The 13,687-nt window shown below is 49.8% G+C and overlaps 1 protein-coding gene across 3 annotated transcripts; it reads right to left on the bottom strand.

The window, feature by feature from the left end:
* Positions 1-13,572, bottom strand: Mfsd2b (major facilitator superfamily domain containing 2B). Of its 3 annotated transcripts, XM_038318143.1 has the most exons (14): positions 10,267-13,572; positions 7,099-7,224; positions 6,561-6,685; positions 5,935-6,058; positions 5,536-5,614; positions 5,318-5,448; positions 3,969-4,059; positions 3,739-3,860; positions 3,150-3,233; positions 2,826-2,906; positions 2,505-2,614; positions 2,092-2,235; positions 1,631-1,807; positions 1-612 (listed from the first exon to the last, which is right to left on the bottom strand). In XM_038318143.1, the coding sequence occupies exons 1-14, from the start codon at positions 10,333-10,335 to the stop codon at positions 588-590; spliced, it is 1,488 nt and encodes a 495-aa protein (XP_038174071.1). In that variant the 5' UTR covers positions 10,336-13,572; the 3' UTR covers positions 1-587. The 3 variants fall into 3 exon arrangements, with proteins under 3 accessions (XP_038174071.1, XP_038174070.1, XP_041910376.1); XM_038318142.1 differs by lacking the exon at positions 5,935-6,058 and having other exon boundaries at positions 6,561-7,350; XM_042054442.1 differs by lacking the exon at positions 5,935-6,058 and having other exon boundaries at positions 6,561-13,572.
* Between the last annotated feature and the right edge of the window lie 115 nt (positions 13,573-13,687).

Raw genomic sequence — 13,687 nt, forward strand, 5'->3', positions numbered from 1 at the left:
TTTCAGAAAATACATTTGCATTTATTTGTAAAAAGTGAAAGGCCTCTGATGGTTCTGCGTCATCCTCTGTCTATTGATAGAAGCATCAGGTGTATGCTGATGGGGTAGCACCTCAGTTTGTGTGAGCAGAGAAAAACGCTGGACAAACACCCGTGTACCATGGTGGGTCTGCTTAGCCTCCAAAACGTCATGTGTCCTCAGTTTGCCCAGTCATATGGTGTCCCAGCTTTTCTTCGCTTTCAGCAGGTGTCCACTGGAGACTCTGCAAACCTCCTGTGTGTGGAGCTCTGCCATCCAGCAAAGGGAGTGTCCAGGCTGGAGTCGGCAGGATGCTCTCGGAGTCTGAGGTTTCTTGAAGGTGGAGTCATCTGGGCTACAAGCCTGGAAGGCCGAGGGTCAACAGGAAAGGAGGTGCTGAGTAGGGTTCCCGGAGCCTTGGCCAGCCCCTTCAGGGGATGTCCCTAGAGTCTCCACTCGCAAGGGAAAATGCCGTGTGCTAAGTTGGTAGGCTATGCTCAGGTTGCTGGACAGAGAGAATTCTAGAAAATGCAGGCTTCTGCTCTTCCTCACAGAAGTCCCCTTCTACTTCAGGCAAGGCTGTAGCTAGTTCTCCTGAGGGAAGAGAAGACACCAAGGAGGAAGAGGGGGGTGAGATGAGGGTCTTCACCCTGTCACAGAGTGCCACAGATGTTTTAGCAGCTGCTCCAAGCATTGCCAGCAATTCTGCACTCACAGGCCTACTAAAGCCACAGCCCAGTTCCAGGTCCCCTCAGGCAAGTCCCCAAGCTCTAGGCTTTGTTGAGTGGACAGCAGGGCCTCTGGGCCCTTTAGCCGAAGGCTGATGCTACCAGCTATGAGAATAAAGGCCTGTCGATAATGCCGCCTGGGTGTCCTGGGGCGACATGGACACCAACTTATGTATTTGTAAGTAGACACATCTGTGGGTCAGGTGTATGCTGATGGGGTAGCACACACTTTCCAATAGGCACCTATTGGGCCTTGGGCCCTGTGCTGAGCTCCTGGAATAGACGGATTAATGAACTGTATTCTCAGCTGTAAGATGCCTGCACTGTCCTGGGAAAGCCAGGCAGTACACACATCCTCCACGTGGTAGGATGTATGGTAGGAGAAGGACAAGCCCGGGCAGGCACTCAGCAGCCATGGGAGGGAAGAGCAGGTGGCTCCCAGGCTTCGGCATTCTCTGAGTCGGGGATCCAGAAGGAGAAGTGTAGGGAGGGAATGAGATCAGGCGAAGGCTTCCTACGCTGGGCAGACAGCAGGTAGAGCTGTCCAATGAGCAATGCACCTAGATGTGGAACTTGGCGGAAGTGCAGGGTGGAGGGTACATGAGTCACTGGTGTGAGGTGTTCTAGGTCGCACGAGTAGACTGAGTGCAAGGGAGATCTAGAGATTCCTCACATCCCCCGTCTACCAGGTAATGCAAGGAAGAAGGCTGAGGATAAAGACTAGAGACAGAAGGAAATCTAGGAGCAAGGAGTGTCACTGAAGCTAAGGCAAGCAGCCCGAAATCTGATGGCTTGGTTGGTGTTAGCTGTTAGATGCCGGGGTGTGTGTGTCCCTTAGGCTGGTAACCCTGCCCATGTGTACCCAATGTACAAGCGCTGCCCACCTCCGAAGGCTTAGCTGGGAGGAGGTGTCCTGGCTTGGCGTCTTGGGAGTGGGGCCAACCATGAGGATGCACAGACCAATAAGGATCATGCAGGTGGGCACAGCACCGATGAGGACCTTGAGGGTGACCACCACTTCCTCTGCTTGCTGGCAGGCTCTTGCCTTATACCCTGCGAACCTGGAAAAACACCACCCCTCCGTTTTTCAGCTTTGTTGAACATGAGTCCTTGGGTGCAGAAGTCACTGATGTGTCACCCCACCCTTTCCTAATAACTGACTGATAGCCAGATTGGGTATAAAGAAGTTCAGAGCCCCTTAGTTCTGATGCTGGGGTCCACCACACTCCATAGAGTGCTGCACGCACTCCAGACTCATGGGTGACAGCTAGGGTGGGAGTTCTGTCTCCTCTTCCCACCCCCCTGGACTTTTGTGCTTTTGGTGTATCCCCTCCCTAGGACTGACTCCAAACTGAGGGTGGAGATGCCCAGGGCGCCTGCGCCTGAGAGCTTGGTGAAGAAGACGTAGGATGAGTAGAAGATGGTCTCCACGCCTGGGCCATGCCGGTGCTGCAGCTGGAAGTCATCCACCACATCTGGCAGCATGGACCTGGGGGCAGGTGCATGGGGTTAGCCCTCTTCCCTTTGAAAAGCCAAGGGCCAGCCTGTGAGTCCTCAGGAGAGCAGAGACTAAGTTGGAGACCTCTGCTCAGAACCAACCCACAGTGTCCAGCAGGACCACTGTGTTTCCCTCTGCTGTTGTTGGCTCCAAGGAAGGAACTGGTGGTCCCATCCAAGAAGTAGGACAGCAGGAGGAAGAGAGATTCCCTTACTGGAGGATATGAGGCTCCCAATCCCCCATCATTTCATCCAGCCTACCAGGGTAGCAGCAGGGACACAGCAATGCTCACACCAGAGACAAAGGCCACAACATAGGCCACAGGTGCAGAGGGCACAGCAGCCAGCAAGATGGAAAATGGCACCATTATCTGGGGAGAGAGACCTGTGAGCCAGTCCTCCACATTTTCCTGCCTTGCTTTCTCATAATAGGCTCAGCCTTTGTGATGCAAGATAAGCCCCGCACCTGGTCCTGTGGTAGGCCCAGCAGACCCATGGGAACCCAGATCTAACCCCTACTGAGCTCAGGCTCCCTGGTTACCTCCTCAGCTACCCCCAAGTCTTGCTTCTTGATTCACTCACACAGATCCCGAACGCAGATGTCCTCTTCCCAAATCGCTGGAGGACCCTCTCCCACATAGGGGTGCTCAGGACAGCTGAGATCTGTGAGCACACAGCATCATCCCACCAGGCCCTGAGGCCCACACCTTTCTCCAGACCTCAAAACCCTTGCTTTTAGGTAGGACACCCAACCTCAGACTGTCTGTTTTGAACCAGTAGCTATTCCCCAACTCCACCCTCTGCTGGAATGGGACTGAAACAAAATGTGACCATGAGACTTTTGGTGACAGAGGTTCTCCCTCAGTCTCCCAAGGGCCCCAGCCTCCACCTCCTTGGTCCCCTTACCAGTATGGTTAGCACCAAGCTCTGAACATGTTCTTGTAGCCGGGAAGCGTGTGTACAAAACAGGACCAGGTAGCTTTGTTCCACCTGAGAAGAAGCACAGGAAATGATATGCAGGGAATTGGCAGGATCGGAAGTCACATGTAAGGGGAAGGTCTTTAGTAAGGCCTCCCCCCATCCAGTCCTTGAACTCAAAAGATTTCTCCTCACCATGGATACAAGCATCCTTCCCTGTGCACTGTCCCTGTTCGCATAGTTAAGATCAGACGGACTTGACTATAGCTCAGGTAGTATGAGAGGCTGTCCTCCCAGACATCACCCCAGTCACCCAAGTCACACCCAGGTTTTTCTTCCCAGCACACTCTCAGTCACGTCTCATTACCTATAAAACTGAAACCTACATTGGCCATGATGACAGATGCTTGTGACCCCAGCACTTGTGTGGAGTCAGGAGAATCAGGAGCTGATGTGCTGGCTAGAATCAACTACATACAAGTTCAGGGCCAGCCTGAGCTACGTGAGACCCTATTCCAAACGCCTGTTTATGGTAAGCACAGCCAGAGCAAATCAGAGATCACTTGGCCAGCGGTACCTGGACGGCAGCTGAGATGAACAAGAAGGAGACCACCAGACTCAAGTAGGGCGGATGCCGGGACGTGATGGCCAGCCCCGTGAAGAAGCTCAGGCCTGGACCTGACGCTGGGGCAGAAGCGTCTGCAAAACAGGAAGGTGACACCTGGACTGGCAGAGTCAAAAACAGCCCCAGGAGGAGTCCTGCTCCCAGCTCCTGTCTCATGTTCTCACACTCTCTGCACCCTATACCTGGCCTCTCCTTCACTCCTAGGCACAGCAAACCGCCACACACAGGGTACGTCAACGCAACCACAGCAGCCGCAATGCAGTAGAGGCGCGCCTGTGGGGAGGACAATACTGCACTGAGCGTAGTGTTTCCAGACCAGGCAGGAAAGCGGGAGCACCCCTCCATGCCTTCACCCCAAGCCCGAGGATGCTGGCTTCTGCTGCTCCAGTTCGGTCAGAGTTAGGCCTAAGAGTTTTGCTCCTCTGATGACTCTTTGCCCCGCTATGGAAGGGAACAGCTGTGCCACCAAAGGTCAGCATGCCTACTGTTCCATCTTAGTCAGCAAATAGGCATTGCTGGTCACTTCTGTGTCCTAGATCCCGAGGTCACAATGATGACTAAGTAGCTCCTCATCCATAGTAAAGGCTGGACAGTGGGGAGGGCTGTGCACATACACAGGCAGTTAACAATAGTGTGACGGATAGAGGCACAGAGGAAATACAAAGAAAGTGAAAATGTAGATAAAGAGATGCTTGGGGACAATGGCCAATGAGGATAGAGGGCGGAGGGGGAGGCAGAGAGTGCAGAATGGTGTACCCCTGGCCTCACCCTGGAAAACCCACTGTGCTTGACTCCAATTCTTTGCTTTCATTGTCCTGAAATTGTTGGTAATTTTTATGGGATTTTTTTTAAAGCAGGGTCTTTGTGTTGCCCATGCTGGCCTATAGCTCACTATGTAGCCAAGGGTGACCTTGCACTTGGCATCTGCCTGCCTCCACCTCTTGGGTGCTGGGATTACAGCTGGGAGCCATCATTGGTTTATAAGGTGCTGAGGGGCTTCAGATGTTCTAGGCAAATAACTCTGGCAGCTGAGTGGTAACTCAGCCCCTGTGTTTTCTCCTGTTGTTTTTGTCTATTGGTGGTTTGTCATCTGTCCACACACACTGACAGGTTTCATATAACTCAGATTGGCCTTAAACTGACTCTATAACCAAAGATACCCGTGAACTCCTGCTCCTCCCGTCTCCATCGCCCAGGGCGCCACCATGCCTCGCTTGTGCTTTTGCTGGGGCTGTTTGGTTGGTTCTGGCCATGCCTGGTGATTGAGTCCATTAGTGCCTTATGCATGCTTGTCAAGTGCTCTACCACTGAACTACATGGTTTGTGTCCTCTCTCTGTCTCTCCCTTCTTCCCGCCCTCCCTTTTTTCCAGACAGGCTTGGTGGAGAACCTGATAGGTGTTGGGGCTTATGAGTTCAGCTAGAGAGGTAGGGAAAGGATGAGCAGCCCCACCCGAGGGAGAACCAACAGAAGAGCATCCCTGGAGGAAGGAGTCGACCCCGCAGAGAAAGCAGAGTTCCTTGTACACTTACTACATCTGGGGACACAGCAGCACTCCCAGCGAGCACAGAATCCTCACACCTCCGAGACCCATGGGCACCAGACACGAGGAGCCCATGGACAGTGGCTCCCATCAGTGTCCCTGCCATCTCCATGGTCATCCCTGGAGACAAAGCATGTACAAGGTGGCATGGCGAGCTGCAGGAACCGGGGTACAGCAGCTTCCCAGCAAACACAGAATTGTACTCACGGTATGCAGTGGCAGAGTCTCGTTCCCTGGGGCTGGGGGTGAGGATCATAGTGAGCGCTGTGTAGGGTACCTGGAAGAACTGGCATGGCCCCTCAGAGCTTAGAGTGGCCTCTACCACCCATACTGTCACTCAAGGTCTGTGTCTCCTTCCCCAGCCACTTCACTAAGCAAAAACCAGCAGCCACCCTGTTCCATCCAGGGCCAAAGCATCCGAATCTCAAAGCGAAGGGCTGAGAAGCAAGGCCCTGAGCAGCAACGTTGTTGGTGAAAGGTTTCCAAGCACTGATGGACAGCCCAGAGCCGTGAAGCCAACCTACAATACCCTTACTCTGAATTGAAATTTTATCTGGCAGTGGGGCTCGCCAGAACCAGGCCTAGGAGAGGCGGTCACACACTTACCGTAGACAGGGCCTGGTACAGGCAGTAGAAGGTGACATACCAGAGCCCATGCAGGCTGGTGAATGGGGGCAGAAACCACAGGAAGAAGTAGGCCAGTGCGATTAAAGGCATGCAGCCCAGCGCCCTGTAGAAGCACAGCTAAGGGACAGTGCCTACAGCACAGGGGCACCAAGGACCCAACAGGAACAACCTCACCCTGATTCTGCCCTTTGAGGGGACCCTGGAGCTGGGGCTCTTGGGGAGCCACAGAGATAGAGGGAAGCAAAGGTAATGGAAGGAAGGACATTCACTGTTGGGACTCCGGCCAGGGCCCTTAGGGGTGCCGTTCACTGTATTCACGACAGTGGAGAACTGGGGTTCACTTAGTGGTAGAGCATTTGGCCTGCACACATAAGGCACTGTTTGCTTTCCTGGAGCACAAGCATGTTACCTTTCCTCCAGGGAGAGGGACAGACAATCCCTAAGCATGTCTCTGGAGTACTGCGAGACTCATTCTGACCTAGCTCATGTCCTGCGCCACGCAGGCTTGCCTTCTAACCAGCCAAGGTACCACCTAAGAAACAGGCTGTGACGGTGACATAGGGCCAGGAGAGGGTCTGGAGTCTAAGCACCAAGGGGCTGCTCACCAAGGCATTAGCCGTCCAGCCCTTGTCCTTCTGCTTTTGTTGATGAAGAAGCCAGCCACGGGGTCTGCAACCGCCCCAGACACCTTCCCTCCGAACAAGGCAAGGGACACCTGGGCAGCGGGGATCTGAAATCATCGAGAGGAGATAGTCAAGGCTCCGTGAAGTCAGAGAACACAGGCAGGCTTGCTTGCTTGTGGAAAGGGCTCCTGCCCAGGACATGATTCTAGAAAGGTCTGAGGGACATAGAGCTGGTGAGGAGGGGGGAAAGCTCTAACCATGCCGCCGAGAGGGTGGGATTGAACTCCTGAGCCTCCTGCCTCTCTACTGGAATGCTGGGATTACAAGTGTCTGTCACCATACCTGATTATTTTCTCATTTTCCTAGCACAAGCAGGACGTGATGAGTATCCTTAAAGAGTTTTCCTTCTACGGCCTTTTTAAATGTTACCAAACTTGGGTCAAAGGATGATCTACCAAAACCAAAGTGACAGCATGGGCGGAGAGGAGGTAGAAAGACCAGGGAGGCTGCCCACACTCACCCGTGCCACATCAAGTAGGAAGAGCTGCAGGTAGAAGGCTGAGGCGCTGGAGGCCACCTGGTTGGGGACCCCACCAATGCCATAGCACACCTTCGTACAGACCGAGAGGCGACCGGCTCTGCTGTCCTGGGGGAGACATGGGAACTAACCCCTATTCCTAGAGACAGGAATCAGCGCTCTGCGCCTCGGTGACTTTCATAAAAATCCTATATTTCCTGGTGACTCGAAGGCTCATTTTGACCCCAGATCACCCTATGGAGAAGTGAGAGAGAATTAAGAAACAGAATTCTAAATCATGACCTCTACACCATTCCAGGGGGAAGTTCTTCCTTGCATTTTGTCCCCATGCTTCCTGCCACAGCCACTTTCTGTCCGAGTCAGTAATCTGAGCTGTGGGCCCTATGTAATCTTGAACACATCCCTTTATGTTTCTAGGCTGTTTTCCTCATTGGATGCAATCTTCCTGCTAACTTGACAAGACTGTTAGGATGACTGAACAAGACAGTGGTTCTGAGAATCTATCGTTCAATGTTTGGATTTATTTTACATTTGTGTGTGTGTGTGTGTGTGTGTGTGAGAGAGAGAGAGAGAGAGAGAGAGAGAGAGAGAGAGAGAGAGAGAGAGAGAGAGAGAGAGAGAGAGAGGGGGGAAGGGAGAGAGAGAGGGACAGAGAGAGGGAGAGGGAGAGAGAGATGCTCCACAGCATACTTGTGGAGGTCACAGTATGCTCTCTCTCTTTCTACCATTGGGACCCTAGGTAACAAACTCAGATCATCAGACTTGGTTGCAGGTATCTTTAGCCACTCAGTTGTCCAGTGCTTGCAACTTTCCCTGACATCAGCTATGATGGGGGTGTGTACACCATAGACACCAGCAAACCTTATCCCCTTGCTTTTGGAAAGACTTTATCAACCCAGCAGTATGACAGAATAGTCTAAGAGCCTGGAACGTGGAATATCACAGCCCCTCAGCCATCCAGCAGAGTCATGAACATTTGATTGCCAGCTCACAGTCCCATGGTCTAAACACAGGTCCTTGCTGCCGTCCCACTGTGAAGCCAGCTCCAAACCCCATTTGCCACAGGGCATTAAATAACACTGACATTTGCTCAGCAATCCAGGCCACGACCTTGTCATCCTTGGTTCCTCTCTTTTCCAATTCCCCTGTCAGGCAAGCTTCCTAAGTGGCTCCCCTGCCGCTAGTCCACTCCCCCTGCAGCAGCCAGTGCTCTTTGAAGAACATAAATTAGACTATGCCTGCTCTCCGCTTAAAACCAATAACTTGTCTGTCTTTATTGTCTAGCAAAAACCCAAGTCCTGGAAATGGCCTGCAGGAGCTCACTTTACTCCCACTCCCTCCCTCTCTTCAAATAGCTTTCTTGGTGGGAGTTTCTTATCGTTCAAACCCTTTGACTGCTGCTTCCTCAGGGTCTTTGTGTATACTTTGTGTGTATACACACATATTGTTTTCTTTAGAAGGTTCTTCTGTGTCTTTCAAGAATTGATTGCTTGCCATTTAAATGTTTCTTCCTCAGAGGCATTCCCTCCCCGACAGCTCAGGTCTCTGAATTGCCCAGTGTCTGGCATACTCATGTAAGCTGAGAGCATAAATTTCTAACTCACTGTGGGGCCTCTAGTACCTAGGCGATTAGTAGGGGCTTAGTATGTTTTTAAAGCAATAATAACCAGGAGGACACTGTAAAGTGTTCTGTAATCGATAATGCTAGGAACCAGTTTTTCCTCCTTTGCCTGCGGACAGAAATGGGGTGGAAAGGAACTGGGACTCTGCCTATCTCTGTATCTTGTAGGCACCACAGGCAGGCTGCAAGGAAGAGGTCTTCCCAGATAAGGTTTATCACACACTTCACACAAGCTTCCTACCCCAGGAGAAAAACCATTCTCAGGGTTGGGTGCATACTTTTTTGACATTTGTGTGAACCTTATTGCAATTTCTCGAAAAGCTTAGTTGGCAGAATCCAGTGTCAGTGGATTCTCATCCCATAATGAGTTTCTAGTTTTCCCCTACATGGGCCTATGGAGGTTTTAAATAACAGAAGCCAAACAAATTCTGGCAGAAACTGAGGTGAGCAGTCTTGCAGTCTTCGGAATGGTCATTTGGTCACCTAACCCCATCAGTCCATGGAATCTACATTTTACAAACTGACCAACTGGCTGTGACCTAGGCAAGGCGCTTAGGCACGATGAGTCTCAGTTTCTTGACGAGGAAAGTGCAGATCTATACACCTCAGAGTATTAGGATAATTAACACACTGGAGCTTCATGGCAGCCTCAGTTTCTTTCCTCTCTCTCTGTCTCCCTTCCTTCCTTTCTCTTTTTCTTCGCCGATCACACCACCTCAATTCCTTGAATTTTCCTGGAAAATGAGAGGCCCCAGAGGGTCTCCTACTCTACCCTGCCCCCAGCATAGGAGTCTTACCATGCTGGACAAACCCTCTGCCCCTAGGCTACATCTCTACTCCTCCACTTTTCTGGTTGTTAAGACTCTTCAGGTCTTCCCAGAACCTCAAGGAATCTTCCTGCCTCATCCAGGAACTGGGACTACTGGCACACGGAGGCACCAGGGGTCTCACCGCTAAGGAATGCCGTTTTCTTTTGCTGAGTTGCCTGACAGTAAACCCTGAATGGAGATAAGGGGTGGAGGTGGTAGTCTACTGAAGCCGCAGGAAAACCTTGCAGTGGAACTGGGGTGGCCCCATCTCGGCTCTACTCATGAAGAGAACACAAAGTGCCTAAGAACACCTTGGGGTCCCCTTTGCCCACTCCCCACACCTCCAAAGCCCCCACCTGGGCACACGGGGATGCCCAGCCTTCTAAGAACTTGGGCAGCACCAGGATTTTAGAGGGAGGCTAATTCCACAGGAGCCGCCTGGAGTTTGGGGAAGGGAGGCCAGGGCTGAAGAGGCCTCCAGGAGGACCTGCAGTGGTCTGGGATCAGGACGCTAAGACACCTGACTGATCCTTCCTTCCTGCCTACTTGTTGCTTCATGTCAGGACTCCGGGTGCCATTCTGTTTTCTCTGGGGTGTCCCAGTGGCAGCAAACTCTGTACTTCGTTCAGCATCTGATAAAGGGCAGTGGCAGGTGCCTCTCTTCCCTGCCCTTGGGAGAGCCTAGCAGCCCCCCTTCCCTCTCGCCCTCCTGAAGCTCACCGAGTCTGCCGCCTCCTCCGTGTGAGGCTCTGCCACCGGAGCCGGGGTGGGTTCCTGAGAAAAAGACATCGCTGCACAGCTTCTCTGCTCGGAATGTCGCAGCACACTGGGCTGGCGCGCGAAGGGTGGGTCAGGCAAAGTGGGCGCGGCCCGGGGTGAGCAGGCAGCCGGCCCCTCCGGAACCCTTGCGGTCTTTGCAGGACCTTGAAGGAAGCTTCCAATTCTCTCCAAGGAGGAGCTCGTCAATCCCCGCACGCCTAGAAAAGCGGCCAACTCCTCAGGGACGATTTTCTTTTCTTGGCAGCCGTGTTGTAGGCAGGAACCCTCAGCTAACAACCCCCCCACCCCCGCCTTGTGAAAGCCAGCAAACAAATTTATTCTTTAAATGAAGCAATTATGTCCCACTTGTTCAAACTAAATGATAGCTGAGTGGGATTTCAGCTTGAAGTACATATTTCCCATGCTTTCCTATAGGTAACTACTGGTAGGTACATCTGTGCAACGAAGTGTGGCGGGAACAATATCCCAGTCCCTGAAGTGCTTTAAAACACAAAGGACCACACTGTATAAAACTTGTCAAAATAGTGTGACCATCCTGCCTTGTATTATCATCCTGCCATTACCGAAACAATGGACCCCAATAATTAGTCAGCCCCACCCCCCAACAACACAACAAAAACAAATAAAACAAAAAACTCCTGGGAGCAAAGGCCCTGGGCACCCAGAAAAGGAACTTCTTAGAGAAAGATCACCACTTGTCTGTCAGTCTTGGTGAGTCCGCCTGGGCAGGACTGCTGAGTTCCACTCCCTCTTGGAGATGGACTTGGGAGTCTTTGGAGCCTCTGGTTGCTCTCCTCCACGTGCTCGCACTGAATACGCCTCCCTTTCCACTATTCACTGAACTCCAAGTTAGTGTATGAACTGCTCAACCCGGTTTGTTAGGGGCACAGACCATGTGACTTTAAGTTCAGCAACAATAGGTGCAATGTACGTATTAGGATACAAGCACAAGCTGCTCTATGGCAAAATGACAAACTTTTTGCTGCAAATAATCACATGTGGTAAGGAAACCATATTCTCCCAAGTGTGGGGGATAACACAAATTATAAGGCATTTATATTGGGATATACAAATAACTCTCTTAATAGCAGAAAAAAATCTCATTTTAAAATGCGTAAGTTCCTGAGAAAACGACATCACTGCACGGCTTCTCTGCTCTGAATGTCGCAGTGCACTGGAGCGCGAAGGGTGGTGGTGATACATGCCTTTAATCCTAGCAGAGGCAGGAGGATCTCTGTGAGTTCAAGGCCAGCCTGGTCTACAGAGCAAGTTCCAGGACAGACTCCAAATCTACAGAGAAATCTTGTCTCGAAAAACAAACAAACAAGACACATAGAGTGATATTCTAAAGATGTACAGATGAACTACAAGGACATAAAAACATGCTCATGCTGGCTGTGGCTGTGCACATCTCTTTTAGAGATAGGATTTCTCTGTGTGGCTGTGACTGTCCTGGAACTCAGTGTGCCACCACGCCCAGACAAAGCTCCTTTTCAAGGAGATGCTAGTTTCCAAAATTATATCCTGGTTGAAAAATATAGTTTAACACACTTAAAGGTTACCTTTAGAATACCTGTATAACTTTCTATGAGTATGAATTATGAGTATGAGTTGTCTGTGCCAAAACAATTTAAAACAGATGACAAAGAGCAAGTTATAAATGTAATGAATGAGCCACTTCTAACTGAGGATCCAGTGTGATAAGCAACTTTTTACCGAAGTGTTGTTCCTTGGCAAAGAAGAACAAAGCAGTATATTAATAAGGCTCCACGCTATGTCATAAGAACAAATGCAACCGTTGTACTTGTACTAAAATATCACTTTTTCACATTTCTGAGCATCAACTGAAAAATAACATTGGTTATAGAAAGGGCATCTAATAAATAATATTGATTCTCAAACTGAATGACTTAGATAAAAAAATGACAAAAGCATTCACATGTACTATTTTATAACAAGTGTAAATTATCTAACAGATCCTTTCAATGAACAGCATTTTATCTTTAAGAGAACAGTTCATTTAACCATTAGCAAAATACCGCATCAAAAATATATTAAGGCACTAAAATAAATACACACATACTACATTGTCAATGTATGCAAACATCATGAGGTGCACAGAATAAGTCATAAGGTAAGATTACTTTAGCTTTGAGAGTGCATAGTAATCTAGCTGGCAGATTAGGATGTATAAATCAGATAGGTTCTCTTGTATGTCCATCTTATCTGCAAGATAACTGGTGACAGATTTGAAGCAATGAATTGGGTCGAATTGCATCCCACTCCTAAGATGGACACTTGTCTCAAGCTTTGCCTCCCTTCCAATTTGTTCTCCCACAGTCAGCCTGTAGTAAGGAGCATAGCAATTTCACAGCTTTGGATTTTCAAGTAAAAAGCTTTAGCAGATGATTATCTTTAAGAACATCATTCACACTAACATTTTCAAAGTTTAGAAAAACACAAGTTATTGCTGATGACTGTCCTTCCTATTGGAATATCTCCCCGCATGAACTCCATAGGATACACAAGAAAGCCCTGTAGCTTCCAGTTAATGACAAACTGGAAAATCCACAAAGGAGGCTTTTCTTTCTGTCTGTCTTTCTTTTCTTTTTTTCTTTTTTGTAGAGACAGGAGAAACATTCTTGTGAGAACTGCTTATCATTTACAATGATGCAGATAGAAAGGTTTCATGATAGGCCTATAGGAAACATTTCCTTAGAGATTCTTGACATATTAACAATCCCAAGATTTTGCCTATATCCAAAAGTCAAAATCATCGATTTTTACTACCCTCGTTTTTGTTAAGAACATAATTATTTGTTTTACTAAAGAGGGCTCCGTGTAAACGTTATTGACAATAAATATTTAATTTTCTAATACATACCTGCTGAATTGCTAGGTAAAGGACAAAATGAAAATGCTCTCCTTCATCCTCTATTCTACACTACCCACCCAGAAGGTGAAGGTGTGGCATGTGGAAGGCTGGGAACTAGGGAGGACAGCATCTTTAAATAAGACTGCAAAAGAAAGGACTGAGCCAGGACGTCCAGTTACGTACATAGGTTCTGCCTTGTAATTCCTGAGTTCAAACCTCATTCACTCTTTCCCAGTCCCACCTCATCTGTGATGGGAGGCAAGGCACAGGCTACGTCATGAGTGCTTCAGCTCTAAGGGGGCAGCCTGAGTAAACTTGGGAAGAAGATACAGCTAAGTGGGGTCTACACGCTGCATGTCGGTGGAGTCGGCCTGTCTACACGCTGCATGTCGGTGGAGTCGGCCTCCGTCTGTGGTGAAGTATACAGGGCGGATTCCCACAGGACTCAGGCCTAGCAAGATTCCTGCAGTGCTACACTAAAGCCCT

Source organism: Arvicola amphibius, chromosome 2, assembly GCF_903992535.2.
Source record: "Arvicola amphibius chromosome 2, mArvAmp1.2, whole genome shotgun sequence".
NCBI classification, from domain to species: domain Eukaryota; kingdom Metazoa; phylum Chordata; class Mammalia; order Rodentia; family Cricetidae; genus Arvicola; species Arvicola amphibius.